The 15,342-nt window shown below is 46.5% G+C and overlaps 1 protein-coding gene across 1 annotated transcript in view; it reads right to left on the bottom strand.

Annotated features, from left to right (window-relative positions):
* The window catches only part of adkb (adenosine kinase b), a 120,697-nt gene that overhangs the window by 62,257 nt on the left and 43,098 nt on the right, over nucleotides 1–15,342 (bottom strand). The window contains exons 5-6 of the mRNA XM_080517864.1: nucleotides 8,434–8,606; nucleotides 4,924–5,032 (exon numbers count right to left, since the gene is read on the bottom strand). Coding sequence (XP_080373990.1) covers nucleotides 4,924–5,032; nucleotides 8,434–8,606 — 282 coding nt within the window. The remainder of the gene's footprint in view (nucleotides 1–4,923; nucleotides 5,033–8,433; nucleotides 8,607–15,342) is intronic.

The following is a 15,342-nucleotide window of genomic DNA, read 5'->3' as shown; positions in this document are numbered from 1 at the left end:
ATCCAAAGCAGAACTTTTATGGAGCAGTCGGCGGCGCTACTTTTACTGAACATCTAAATTTGCCTCCAAACTCTGACATGAAGTTGTAAAAGCAGATCAAGAAGAAGGATGATTGTAAACAACCTAAATAAATCCCACAGTTGAGTGAAAGCCACAGGATGTCTCCGCAGCCAGCGTCTTTGGCCTCTCCACCCTAATTTACTACACTCCGCCCACTCGGGCCCGCAGGGCTGCGGAGCTGGCTGATCCTCCAGCAGGGCCGGGCCAGCCCATACGTCCCACTGGCACAGGACGCCCCGCCAAGAGCCAATCACCAAGCCCGCACTCCTGACAGCTCATTACCACTCAATTAGGCAGGTGCACCTCCACACACAGCCTTCTGACAAATGCAGCCCTCCCAGATGCATGTTTAACATTCGGGAGAATTATATAGTGACAGCAAACACTAAACGCCTCACCCTTATCACTTGATTGCCTCAAGATTGAAATCCTATAATTGGCCCAGGCCAGCGGGAGAAAAAAAATAAATAAGCCAATAAATATGATGCAGTCAACTTGTAATTGAACAATTATGAATTCATATTCATAAGATGTTTGCTGGCAATTAGAAAATGCCATCTGATTAGGCGTGATTTGAAATGACATTGTTCCATGCTAGAGACACTGTGGTGTCAGCCTAATAAAGAGAGCGGACATCATAGCCGTTGCTTGGCCACCGACATGACCTCCAGAGATGAGAGACATGCTGACACGGTGGCTTGGCCGGTGACGGACGGGACTTGGCACCCATCGCTCTTTGTCCCCTAAATCTACTGCTTATAGTCCCTCGCCCCGAAAAATAACACCACCGAGGGTTGACTTTCAAAATAATTTTTTTTTTTTTAACACCAGTGGGCACAGATTGTACACATAGCAAAACACAAGCAAGGCGGAAAAAAAAAAATGTTGATCCCTTGAGAACAGATTCTAATCAAGATGAAATGATTTACAAATCTATTTAATAAGGCTTGCCAGAAGTCAAACTTGGCATGTAAATGCGGTGGGGATTAAATTTCATCGGCAACCAAGACTGTAACTGATCGCCTGCAGACAAAGGGGGAGCCTGCCAGTATTTCTCCCACCCCCCCCCCCCCCTCCACTTCTCTTTTCTCCCTCCCTCCTTTCCTCCGCTGCCTGCATTTTGCCTCGTGATCCCTCCCTGGCTATGTGGAAGGACAGGGGCAGTGCAAGAGTGGTGCAGTACAGAGTGGGGAGGAAAGGGAGAAAAGACAGAAAAGGAGAGAGACAGAGAGAGAGAGAGAGGAAGGAGGGAGGAGGATGGAGACAGAGGAAGAGATAAAGAGCAGCAGCGAGAGGGAGAGCAGGAGGAGGAGGGAGGAGGGAGGAGGATGGAAAGGAGGACGAGAGGGAGAGGAATCTCAAGGTCAGCGTGAGGACAGCGTGGTCCTCCGAGTTGGACAGAGACACAGCCGCAGTCACCTCTGTGCTAATCAGCCCTTCGGCTGGCTGATGAGGTGTCGGTTAGATGTGTGTGTGTGTGGAAAAACCTTTCCCTTTGCTTTTTTGAAAATTGAAGGGGGCTGGTTGGGCGGAGAAGCAGTGTGTGTGTGTGTGTGTGTGTGTGTGTGTGTGTGTGTGTGTGTGTGTGTGTGTGTGTGTGTGTGTGTGTGTGTGTGTGTGTGTGTGTGTGTGTGTGTGTGTGTGTGTGTGTGTGTGTGTGTGTGTGTGTGTGTGTGTGTGTGTGTGTGTGTGTGTGTGTGTGTGTGTGTGTGTGTGTGTGTGTGTGTGTGTGTGTGTGTGCCACTCTAGGGTGTAAGCAGGCTGACGTGCTGCTTGTGGTGCCAGTACTGCGCTTTTTATTTTTTTTTCCCTCCCTCTTCCTGCTTTCGCCTCCTTTTCTTGCATATTATGCTACAGTGACTGAAGCTGAACTCAGCTTTCCCCTGCAGTGAGGGGCAAGAACACAACTGCCAATTAATGCTATATGCATAACGTGCCAGCGTTAAACGGTGGGAGTCTTTCTGCTTCAACTTGCTGTGCCGTTTCACGTAAAAAAAAAAAAAAGGAAAAAAAAGAAGGTGGGCTCGCCGTTTTCCTCGGGCGTGGCTAACCCCTCGCCGGCGAAGGGATTGTGCTCCTAGCACAGGGCGCGAGCTAACAGCGTTCCCCAGCTGTGATCGGGTTTGTGACCTAACAGCTATGCAGCTTGTGTCTCATTGGGTGAGTTTTGTGTATCAGGCCAGTTGGCAGAGGCGAATGTCTCCTCCGCCTATCCTTGGGTTATTTCTGACCATCTGTGCCCAGTCATTAACAGGCCTTTTCACAGTCAATTGTCTTGTTCGTCTCCCCTCTTCTCCAGCTTTTTGTTAAACCTCACAGCACATGACCACCGCAAGATGGACCGAGCACTACTACTTGTTTTTAATTTGAATCTTTTTTTCTTCTGAATGCAATCAGCATAGCTTAGGAAGAGGCCATATTATTAGCCGTGGCTAAGGAGAGCTGTGCAGACATAGGTTAATTCAAAGTGGCATCATGGAGGACGCATCAAGCAGGGAAGATCAAATTACAGGGCAAAGCGCTCAGTGGTAAGAAAAACAAGCCAGTGGTATGCTGCAGAATGTGTGCGTGCAAGCTGTGTGTGCTTAACAGCAAATGTATGTGTGTGTGTGAGAGTGAGAGAGAGAGAGACGAAAGAGAGAAGGGGGGAGGCAAATAAGACAGCAAAGGGAGAAGGAGGAAAGGGGGGGGGGGGGGGGGGGGTGTCCATAGAGGGCCAACGGGGGGATGGGGATGGAAGGAACGGGGGAGCAAAAAAAAAAAAAAAAAAAAAAAGGAGGGGGGCGCTAACTGGGCCAACATGCACACATCACCCCCACCAATTAGAGTCACTCATCTGCCCTTCCCACAAAACATCACCCTCCATTTCTGATGTTTACAATCGGGGGAAGAAAATAACTGTCCACATCACTGCAGCGGTGACGGCATTCAACTCCCCCCCCCCCCCCTCTTCTAAAAGGAAAAAAAAAAAAAAAGGGAGAAGAAGAGATATCCTCTGCCTGAAATGCGTTTAGCCATTCCTTCTTCCCCCTCACGCCTTTGTTATTGGTCTTTGTGCAACGATTTGCCTAAGGACCCAGATTTCCTAGCAACAGCCTGCCACCAAACATTTGGCAGGAGTTCAACACTCTCTCTCTTTGTGAGAAATGGCAGTGCTGCCTCCCTGCTTTGCGTCTGCCACCAGCCCTGCTGCTGCCGCCACGGCCGCCGCTGTTGCTGGATGAGCCAGACTGCCTGCGAGAGCCCTCTAATAATTCCGTTTTCATCCAATCACACCACATAGTTGCAGGCACCTTGAGAGCCTCTGCCAGGAATCATCAATCACCTCTTTAACACACATGCTCCGGCAAACACCGACGTATTTGCGAGCAAATAACATGCTAACATACACACACGTGCACTTTTCGGTAATTAAATTTACAGATTAGGGGCGTACAAGGCCGCGCGCGCCACCCAGCAGTGTGTTTAATGAAAATCAACAAAGCACATTAATGCACAGCGAAAGGTTAGTACAGTGAAGAGTGAGAAAATGTACAATCTGGCCGTAAATTGGGTAAATACATCTGAGTGCTCTCGACAAGGTTAATGGAGAGAGGAGGCCTTAGTGAACACCGGTCTAGACACGCCGCACTGTATTAAGTGGGAATAGCTGTGGCAGTGTATCTGGCTAAGTACTTTAGAAGTGCGAATGGGACTCTAATAAAGCGAATGATCCCCCTGTTTTGACAAAGAGGCCCGGGAGGGACGCTGAACACCACGTTTTAGATTCCAAGCACTGACAAACACCCATTTTGTGGCCCTTCTATCCCCCCTCAAATCCCACGGAAGCTTTTCCCTGCGCGCAAGACTGTCGGATGTGGGCAAAACCCAACTGCCAATTTGCAGAGGATGTGCCATGTTTGCTAATGCAAAGCAGAGGCGAAAAATGAGACCACACAAACTCTGGAGGATGGACTGACTGATCTGCTTTCTGGCACAAGCACTAACGGCTTTTATTCTTCCCTCGTTTTTTTTTTTTCTTCTTCCCTCCCCGTGTTTGTTTCTGCGACTGGGCGGCTAATTATGAAACCTCCGTCATTATTGCACTACAGTGCGCTTGTGTTTGGAGGGCTTGTGGGCATCGGGGAGGGGGGGGGGGGGGGGGGGGGGGGGGGAGTGGGTGGGAGTTGTGGATTTCACTTGGGAAGATACGCCAAGGAGCATGTCGATGGCGAAGACCACAACGGTGATTTGTGCCGATAATGAACTGCTTAAAGACGAGGAATGCAGAGCAATTTCAGGGCTATCATCTTGACTGGAGATCAGAGGAAATGTTGATCTGCCGGAATCAAACCTAATCCCAAACAGTGAAACACGAGCATGGCAGGCCATCCTACTCCAGAAGCCGCGAGTGAAGACATTACCTCAGCGGTGGAGGCTCAAGTGTGTGTGAACGTATAAGCGCACATCTGTCCTCCTCAATCTGCGTGCGTGTTTTGTCTGCGAGGGGGAGATAATGTGGGAGGAGAGGGGGGGGGGGGGGTAAAGCCGAGTGAACTTGCATAATCAATTTTCACACTTTCACAGCACCTGTTGGCTTGTCTTCACGTTAAAAGAAATGAGTGAATGCATTACATGTTGAACAATTTCACACCGCGCCGCAGCTTGGCGCACAAAGGCGAGGGGGGAAAAAATAGGGAAAAATGGAGCTGTATTGTCTCAATAGGTAACATAGCTCATTTCACTCCACAAAGGATGAATGGGGATATTGACAATGCAGAAGGCGTGCAGAGGCATTTCCTGAATAAAGCCTCTTAACATTTTGTCCTCCTCTGGCAATGGAGTTGGGGAACAGTCATTTCGAATGGAGAGGGTCTCACTTACCGCAATATAATAGACCTTGGCTTTCTCCACCAGCTCCCAGTTGCTGTCCAAGTCCAGGTGTTTTTCCTTTTTGTAGCAGTTTGCCGCTGCCAGGTTAGCAACAAGGGACCTGCCGAGACAGACCCCATAAATCTTCCGCCTCGCTTATCATCCATCTTAATTTCATCTCAAAAACATCCTTTAAAAAAGAAAACAAAAAAACAAACTCCAAGAGTTTCTTTTGTTGTTGGCTGATATAAAAAGATGAGAATAGTTTCTTAGAATGTCAGAGCGGGAGAACAATGAAGTCATCTTAACACATATATATTTTAGTTATCGCAAAACACGCCCAAAAAGGACCGATTGGAAACGAGGCGAGGGGATTTTAAGGCCGGCGAGAGCCAGCTCATAATTATTCATATTATCATATCACCTGGGAAAAGTGGTCCACTGTTAACAAGGGTGGCAAAACAACAAAAATGCATTACTAAATGAACCCTCGAGTCGAGCAGTGAGTGGTGGGAGCCGGAAAGTGAAGCAGGTGGCATTATCTTAACATAGCTCATTAGCCAGTCCTCGTGTGCTGTCTCTTTATGAGCGGGCCATCAAAATGAGTGCAACCATCATCGCTACTTAGGGGAAAACTGTTAGGCGACCATATGACGGGAGGGTGTTGCTGCAGGAAGGGGGTCTGTTCTCACATGGCGAGAAAAAGCTGCTCGCCATGGTTAGTGTCAAAGGAAAGAGTAGCAGCGCGCTAACTTGATCAGAGTGCGGTGACGGAGGCTCCGATGTGACAGCAGGATTGGGACTGTGTTTGACCTGAGTCGCCGTAATGGACTCGGGGGGTCGGAACGAGCATGACAGACAAAATGAGTGTCATTACTGAGGAAGTCCAGCAGACATGAGCACAGCAGAGCGCTATCAGACAACAGATAGACCTAATGATGGTATACATTCAGGAGGTAAAACCAGAATGCCACAGTAAACGGGTCCACGGCACTCAGACGTCCTGCAATATTTACGAGAGCTTGCAAATTCTTTCAGAAAACCTGTTACTATTGGAATAACGAGTTCCAGTTTTACCAAATTCTAGTTTTTAGTTTCAGAACGACAAACACTGAAGCGACTGAATATCAGTGAAAAGGACATTAATAACCAAACACCTTTCTTTAACAAGCATCGTTTCCCTGACTCATACTAGACGGGGCTATTATAATAGCAAGAGGCCTTATAATTGGATTTCTGGATGTGTATATGTACATGTGCATATAGATATTTGTATGTCTGTAAGAAGATTTGTTTGCGCATGCTTAGATTTATGAATATCAGAATGTATGCATGTGTATTTGTACACATGTAGTGCAATTTGTTTGTGTGTAATGTTTGTTGTGCGCCTACAAAGTAGTGGAAATGCCCCTGTGTTCTCCTCCACCACAGATACGCCTCTCGCCTGGCAGGATTTTTGAAAGTAGACTTTGTTACTCTCCTGCCGTTACAGAAATGTCTGGGAAAAAGGGTTCTCACAGGCTCACATATTGTAACGTTATGTTTTAATCACTGTCCTATATTACAGTGCTATTCAGTGTTTTAAAGGTTGTATAGCAAAGGAGACAAAACACAGTCAGTGCCTTGCAGTCTGTATCAAGGGCAAACAAAACCCACGTTAAGGACAAACCTCTATTAAGACAGGACCGGAGCAAAATCTACTTCTATAATGACAGTCAACTGAAAAGCCATCCTGAAATGGAGGCGAGGACATTTACAGGTCCTTATAGGCCCATACACTACATATCACACCTGTATATCACACACATATTAATTTGTGCATGTACAAATAAGATATATAAATTCAACCACATACATCAGTCAAGAAATGAACAACTCTCCACATGAATGCATAATTAATTGTGCTACTATTTTAGCCATATAGATGAGCAAAACAAATCCATATATATTTTAATCTCTTTGACATTCTGCACCATGATAAACAACAACAGTTAAGGTTTGAGCCAACAGTAGTGACATCACATTAACTACAGGAAACCAGTACATCGATTGTGTTTTGACCTTCTTGGATGAAATTTTAGCATCTAAAATTGTTCCATAAACATCCTAATAAATATTCAACTACAGCTCTCTTTTTTTTCCCTGTCACAAATAATGCACATACAATCTCTTAAATGTAATAAATTCTGTAATTTTTGGTGGGGGAAAGAACGACCAGGTGCAAAGAGATTTAAATGTTTTCAAATATTACTCAGATTCACATCACAGCTGGTATGCAGCGGTCCAACGATGAGAATCCACTTGAGATTTTGGGGTCATATTTAATCACACTAAGTGTGTAGAAGCCTCAACACCTAAACTATTTGGTGTATGGAGCTGGTTGACTGTGGTAAATGGTGCTAAATGTCATGCTCGGTTTACACTTGGCTAGACTTGGATGTGGGAAAAAAAGCAAGTGATTGAAAACCATCTTGTAAAACAAACACTGCAAATTAGCTCAACTTGGAAAGTGTTACAGATAAAACTGAACTATTTCAAATATCTAAACATGAGCAAAAATCAATACAACTGCATGGGACCACATATTGAGTTTTACTAAGATTACACACGGATCACACAGTGAATACTGCGTGAAAAAAAAAAATCTGTATGATGATTTAATCTATGGGATCTTGGCAGAGTGGAGCTCTCACTGCCAGAAGAGAGCGAGGGAGGTGGATTTTTTTTTTTTTCTTCTTCTTTGAAGAGTTGCACTAATCAAAGCCTGGGGCCTGTGACATACTGGCTCCAAATCCTTCAAAGCCATCACCCCTCCAATCTGGCCCTGCCGGCGACCTTTCCTTTGGCCTCCTGAGCTGTCTGTTAAACACCTGTAAGAAATATTACAGAGCTTCTCTCTCTGAGCACGGCACCTGACCTTTTCAGGTGTCAGAGCCCGCATCAAACAAGCCCACGAAGAACATTCAGCAGGACTGGCTCCCGGGGCGGTCAGGGTCCAGTCGCTGACTGACTGACAACTCCAGTAGCTGCAGAGGAGGGGAGTGTTTAGAGAAGGAGGTTATTGATCCACACCTGGTCCATCATGAACTGGAGCCCTTCCTGTTAGTGATATTTGTGCCTCGGCACGGGTTTTGACCTCTGCTGTCTGAGGCGCGCTGATGATAATGCAAGCGTGAGCGTCGCCAGAGATGCTAAAGCCCCTTTGATTTTTTTTTTACAGTCGGAGAGGCTGACAGGTGAGAGCTGGGATAGCCCAGGCATCCCTAACACATTGCTACTGTCAGCCTATAGATGGATGACAACCCACTGGGGCAGCGGAGACTGAGTGGGGGCCTGGAAAAACACGATCAAGCTGTTCTCACTGCTTTTGATGTGGGAGCTGAGCTATGATTCCCTGTTATGACTCCCAGCCCAGAGAATTCAACTGCCTGCCTGAGGAAGCAAAACATGAACCAAAATGACTCCTTCACACCAGAGTGACAGGCTCGCCTCCCGGTCGGGGGTGACGGAAAGGTCGCTAACCTATTGTCTCCGGTGATGCACGCCGCGCACGTGCCGGTGGGCTCCTCGTTTTGCTCGTAATAATGGGCGTCGACGTGGGCTTCCGCGGCCTTCTTCTTCAGGATCTCTCCGAAATGGTCTGTGCCGATGCACCCGAAGAAGGTGGCCACCTCATGGGGATCCTGGACCATCCACTGAGGAAGAGCAAATAAAAGCCGGTTACAAGAGAGGCTCAGTTTACAAAATATAAGTCTGTTTGAAGGGTCAAGTTCAGCCAAGGCAGATGGCACACAAACTGTAGCTTCGCAGCAAACATACTGCCTGTGATATATGAGGGCTGTGAGCTGTCGTAAACAACCCGAGACCAATTCCACTCCACACAGAGGCACTATTCTCATCCAAGCACTCCTTCCTCCCTGTGTGCTAAAAACAGTCTCATCTCCTTATTTACACAAACCCCATAATTCAAGGCTTCATCCTTCTTATGCAAACACAGACTGTGTGTGCATGTGTGACAGAGTGTGTACCCGCTACCACAGGACACTCCCCCGAACTGCTCGTTGGCCTTTTTTTTTTTTTTAGTTTCGACAGTCTTGATGTACTCAGTGACTTTTACCTGATGGGGAGGTGGAGGGATGGCGGGGGGGGGGTGCTCAAATTCTACAGTGCTCAGGTTTAACCTACAAAGATTTATTGACGCACACTACATGCTGCTGTTTGCTTATTTTATTGCAGCCTCCTGTTTTGTTGCTGACGGGGGCCCCTTGTGAATGAGATGTTGCTGCTTTTGGGGATGACCTGTATATGTGTGAAATTAATCATTTCACACGACCAAATAGCATCTTGGTAGGGGAAGAAAAATGCATTTTCATCACCAGTCCTGAGATGCTCCCCCCCCACTGTTATTTCGCAACCCACCTGCCACCAATCCCCCTTTTTAAGTCTAAAGGAGACACCTTCAGATGGGTAAAGGAAATAAATAATCAGTAGAGAAATAAAACTACCCGGGAGAAGATTAGTAACTTTGAGCTCAAGTTGAACCTGTTGTCAGTCCAAGGCTGTCAGTTTAGATTATTTTGATAGCTTGTGAAATTCTTATTAAAATGTGTTTCATAGTTATTTCTTGAACGCAATCATCCATTCATCAATCCATGTTCTATATGTCTGAGGGTCATGCTGGGCCGGTCACCAGTCCTCAGTTCAATCAAACCCTTGTATATATGCATTAGTGCCGTCTGGTTGTATTAAAACTTCACAGAAGTTAAGCATTCCAAAAACCTTCTGAGAAACAACTTATCTGCTAAGAAAATTGGAAGATATTATTTTGACCTCCAGTATCACTGTAAGGAACCAAGGAGTTGTTTGTTACCAAAACGTATCCTTCCACTCCCACGAGACGAGTGTGCAGGACCGCTTTCTTTCACCTGCGTTGTTTCTCTAAAGTCAGGAACACGTCGACTCTGAACACTGAAAAATTAACCCATAAGCTAAAATACTGTAATACCGCCTCTATCATCAGGGTGTTTCAATAACCTCTTAAGAGGACCTCAGTTGATTCAAAATGATAGTGAGAGATCACATCGCTCAAATTTAGTTTATTTATTAGTTTCTAAGTGTTATTAGGCTCCTCGCTTGTAGAACAAGTTCCCAGAATCAGGTAGGGAGGCGACCTGAACCTGTTGGGTTTCTCTCTTAAAAGCCCCTAGAAATGACTGTGTTGTATATGGTTTAATATTTTCTTATTTAATAATGCTTCCATTTAGGGACGGTACTACTATACCATGTACTATTTTCTAGTCAAGTTGCAGTAGGTTTAGACTGCTGGGAGACTTCCAATGCACCAAGCTTCTTCGCTCTCCGTTGATACAGCCATTTTTCAGCTTTGCACATCACTAAAATTGTCTTTCTTGAAGTCGGTCCCCTCTTTCTCTCTCTGTACCAGGATCTCTTGACGGTGAAAGTAAAACTTGTGGATTATCTTGACGATAATCTGTTGTTTGTTGCTCTCTGTCCTCTTCCTCTCCGTTTTCTTTCCTCCTGTCCCCTAAAACCCTAACTGGAACCGCAGAAAGCCGCCACTTCTGGTTCTGCAGATTTCTTCCCGTTAAGAGTTTCTTGCTTTCCACCTTGTCTATGCTTGCTCATGCGGAATAGTTGGGTATTTTTTTTGCCTCTGTGAAAGCGATTTGAGAGGACTATGTTGTCATATAAATAAAACTGAATTGAAGTGTGAATGCAGCCATCTGTACCAAACAAGTGGACGGAATCTTGCTCAGAAAGTAGGGGACAGGGACGCTTCCAAACCAACGCTGGGGCAGGTAAACTGAAGACTGACTGAAGTGTGAGTGGATTGCAGAGCAAACAGATGTAGAGATACCAAACAGGATCTAACAGGCTTTGGAATCACTGTATTCTGGCAGTTTATCACGACTGATGTGTAATCCGCAGCAGAAGTTCTTCAATTATGCACATTTTACAAGCTGTTGATGATTTCCAAGCTGGTAAAATTGTACCGCAAAAAAATTACTTTTAGAGAGAGGTTTTGCTGCAGAATCTGTTTTTCTTGTGGTCAGATGTAAAAAATATTGGTTAGTTTGTTGTTGTTTTTTTACTATGGTTCAAACTGGGAATCTGCCCCCACAACTATAACACAATAAACAAGCAGGTATGTCAGTTGAGAGCGAGAGAGAGAGAGAGAGAGAGAGAGCGAGAGAGAGAGAGAGAGAGAGAGAGAGAGGAATACCTGGAGAAAAATAAAAGCTGCACACAGAGAGAATATGCAAACTACATTTAAATTGGTCCATAAAATTCGTAGAGTATGTAGTCTAGTATCGAACCAAGATGAGACAAATGTGATGCACCACTGTGCTGCCTCCTCTTAAAGATACAAGTCCTCATGTTTTCTAGTGGCTGTGCAGGTAAAACCTTTTTTTATAATAAAGTGGCTTCTTCATCCTATAGTGCAAAAGATTCAAGTGTAAATACATTTATATTTTCCTACATTTTACACACACAGCTTTGCTGCCGAAGCTTGGGATATTGTTGGGCTAATTGTAGATCTAACAAGTTTTACGAGTGATTTCAACCCACATGAACCGAGCAATAACACAAAAAGATGATGAATGAATGATAAGTTACAGGAAAAAAAAACATTTTTAAAAGGTATAAATGAACTGAACAAACCCATTATGAGCTGGGATTGATCCATGACCTTAAGATGGATAAAGCAGTACAAAATAAAACTGATGATGAAGCAGATTTGGGTGAATCTTTTACTTTTTGTTTCCAAATGTGTCCTTGTGTTTTTTAAATGTGCTCATACTAAAGTGGTGATTCCGCTGTTGATGGGGTGAGGGTGAGGCTGCTCATTTCCAGGGTCGCCACAGATGATTACGTGATCCACACATTTGATTTGGCACATGTTTTACACTGGACACGCTTCTTGGCTCAAACCTGGGCAGTTTGAGGCGAAAGGCCTTGTTCAGGGACCCACATCTCGACGGTACAATTCAAACCAGCCCCCACCTCTCGGTTATAGATCAGTAACAACCCCCCCCCAATCTAAATTCACCTCGAGTTCACGTTTATACCCCTCAAATGCACCAGGTACATTTTAAACCGATTTTCAGTCAAAATAAATCATAAAGGATTGATTCTCTGTTGAAATGCAAACGAACTCATCGACTATTCTAATCAGCACTGTGCCTTGTAAAGTGAACAGTCCTAATGGCTCATATGTCTGCTGTATCGCCGCCCTTCCACGTGTCATCTTGAGTCATAGTCCAGCCATTCAGCGATGCCACACACACACACACACACACACACACATACTACCCCAACCTGGTCGAAAAGCACAAACACACAAACAACACACGTACGCACAAATCCGAGCTCTTCTTCCCCAACCTCTTGCTGCAGGCACCTCGCACTTATCAAGGTCACTGGCTCGGGTACACGTCAAGTCCAATCTGATTTTCCCCGCGCTGTGATGAGCTCCGAATCCAAGGTTAGGAGCTGCGGGCTGTAAATAATGACAGCGCGGCCCCTCCATTTGCAGGCCTCTCAGGTGGGAATATAGAGGGCCACTCAGGGGCCTCGGTCCCTCTGATGACAGCATGGTGAATCACAGCAACCACCCACCTCACAACCATGTCCCCCTCTCTCTCTCCCTTTTTTTTTTTTTAAATTTTCCTCCTGCCCTCCTTCCCCACACCTCCATCTGAACTCTCCTACCTCCTCCACCTCATCTCTCTCGCTTTCTCTCTCTGACCGTCGGCTGTACTCTCACTGCCAGCTCAGCTTGTCATTTTACAGGGTCATTAACAGACACACATACACACTAACATGTGAGTACACAGTGCACCCACACAGGGAAAAGGCTGAGATATACACACACACACAGAGACAGAAATCCTCTCTCCTGCGACAGCATCAAAACCTCCCTCCCCTTCGTGAAAAAAAAAAACCCACACCAGCGTTTGCCAGAAGCTGCTCTCCTACTCCAATAAACACAAAGAGGCAATAGATAAGAAGAAAATGTCTTCATTATGATCATGTAGAAAAATGTATCTTGCACTCTTTATCCCCCTCCGCTGTGCTGCACAGGAGCAAGGAGTTATATCAATTCATTTCCATCCCTGGCACCCTGCAGACAATCCCTCTCCATTCCCAGATTATGTGAGATAATACCTCCATTATGACAAAAGCGCGACTCGCGGGGTCACCGAGAGGTCAACCAACCCTGTGCTGGGTATTCATGCTTAGTCACATCCCAATTATATCGCAGTGGCAGAGGCAGAAATTGGCAAATGTACATCAAGGCGCTTCATTACTGAGGGCCGCTCCAGTGAAATTAAGCAGCAGATGAGACAGAGTGAGATTTGCCCCCAGGCGGCATGTTAGAGAGAGAAAGAGCAAAAGAGAGAGAGGGAGGGAGGGAGACAGGAAGAGAGAGCGGGGAGCTGAAGTAACAGATTTTCATGAAGGTGCTGGGAGCTTGTAACTCGCACAGCAGCTCATGTATATTTACTTAACTAGGGAGAACGCTAGTCCCCAAAGATTAATAGGTTCCCATGATACACCAGCAACATATCTCCAGGTACGACGAGATGCAGGCAGAGAAACGAAATACAAACAAGGGGAAAACATCCCTGAAAAGCAAGAGTGTGAGGGGGGGGTTGACATGCTACACTTACTCGCTACAGGCAAAGTGATGATAAGTATACATTATGTTAAGTGCAGAATAAATCCAGCATTTTGGCTTCCAATTTAGCCAAATAATCCCATCCAGCCCCACACACCTTAAAAGGCGGTGCCCCGGGGTGCCCGGATAGCTATTAATTATGACATCTCGTGGTTGCGAGGAGCCCCACTTGGGGAGCTGACCCCAGCCTGCTCCTCAACATCCAGCAGCTGCCACTCTTCACTACGGAGGCAGCCGCCTCGCGTGGCAGCTTCCAGGAGGGCAATTACACAGCCCAGATGAGATGAGGCGGCTGAATGTTTGGGACTTGAGTGCTCAGACTGCCATTAGCACTATAAGCCATTACATTCCCTCGCCTTTTTTTTTTTTTGTCCCCCACCTCCTCTTCCTCCCTCCTCCCGTCTTCTCTCCCACTTGCTGCTGTATATTGATGAAGTGGTAATGGGACCTCTAGTTAGATATTCCTCCTGTAAAAACATTGTCTTGTTTCTAGTCTCCCTCAGGGGTCAATGTATTCTCCCGGAGTTGCTGGGAATCATTTCAGCTCTATTAATGATGCAATTCCAATGCAATCCAGATCTACTGAAGACGTGGCACAGCGGGCTTTTGCGGGGAGTTGATAGATGGCGCCGTGCGTTATCCTGCTGGTTGACAACAAAGTGGCGCCTCCTGCATGTCACGGGGGGGGGGGGGGGGGGGGGGAACTGGCCGGCCGTCACTTCTTTTCAACTTCTCACGCCGCTCCTTCACAACAGAGGAGAAGTCTCCTCGACTCACCTCACCAGCGGAACAAGACCACGTCTAATGATGGTCACATTAATTACAGGCTCATCAACCTCGGCAAAAATCCAATCGGCGTATTTATAGACGCCCAAAACAGGAGAGGGGCGGCTGCACGCCGGCGAGGCGGCCAACAGCCTCTCCTCGCTCCACAGCCTCTTTTCGAGAGTCAGAGGTGGAGGCCGATGTCAGTGTTTCTTTTTACTGTGCAGTTAAAACAACTAGCAAACATGTGTCCATCAGGACCTGTCATAGCGAGCGATTTCATATGAAGCACTGCTGGAGCCGAGGGTCCTCACCGCCAGCGCTGACATTGATGAGGTCTGGCAGCTTCCATTAAATCACTCTTTCCTGTAAAGTGCCTGGCATCAAAGCAACCGGCCGAGGATTTTTCACTCAATCAGGTAACACTCGAGCCGCCCGCCCCCACCCGCCCCACCGCCCGCCACCCTCCCCCCCTCCCTCCACCCGTCCTCCGAGGGGCTGGAGCCTTCTGGTCAATAACTCCAATCAGTTCAATTTCATGCACAGTTAGCCATGTTGGGGTGCGAGGGCACGGCTCGCGTCGCGGGGTTGCATATGTTGTTGTCGCTGTTGTTGTTTTTTCTTTAAATTTTTTCTCCCCCCCCCTCCACCCCACCCCACCTTCCCTGGGAGAGTTGATAAGTGGGGTGGGGACCTGCACTGTGTAAAAGTGGAGACTAGCCAGGGCTAGCGTGGTTGTTTTAACTCTGCCTCAGCACGGCGGGCTCCATGCCAAGCCATTAAAAGTCTCTGTGCTCTGCTTCAGTGACACAGCTAAAAGAATAGAGAGCGGGCGAGAGGGAGAGCTGTAAATGATCAACACGATAATGAGCTGATTATCAGTCAAAGGCATGGGATAAGCTCTCTCTCCAGTAATTTCCTTTCAGATCAGTCAACCACATTCTCCTGTCTGCAATCAACAC

This window comes from Blennius ocellaris (assembly GCF_963422515.1).
Source record: "Blennius ocellaris genome assembly, chromosome: 21".
NCBI classification, from domain to species: domain Eukaryota; kingdom Metazoa; phylum Chordata; class Actinopteri; order Blenniiformes; family Blenniidae; genus Blennius; species Blennius ocellaris.
Note: the sequence above shows the minus strand (reverse complement) of the source record. Positions and strands in the feature narration are given on the sequence as shown.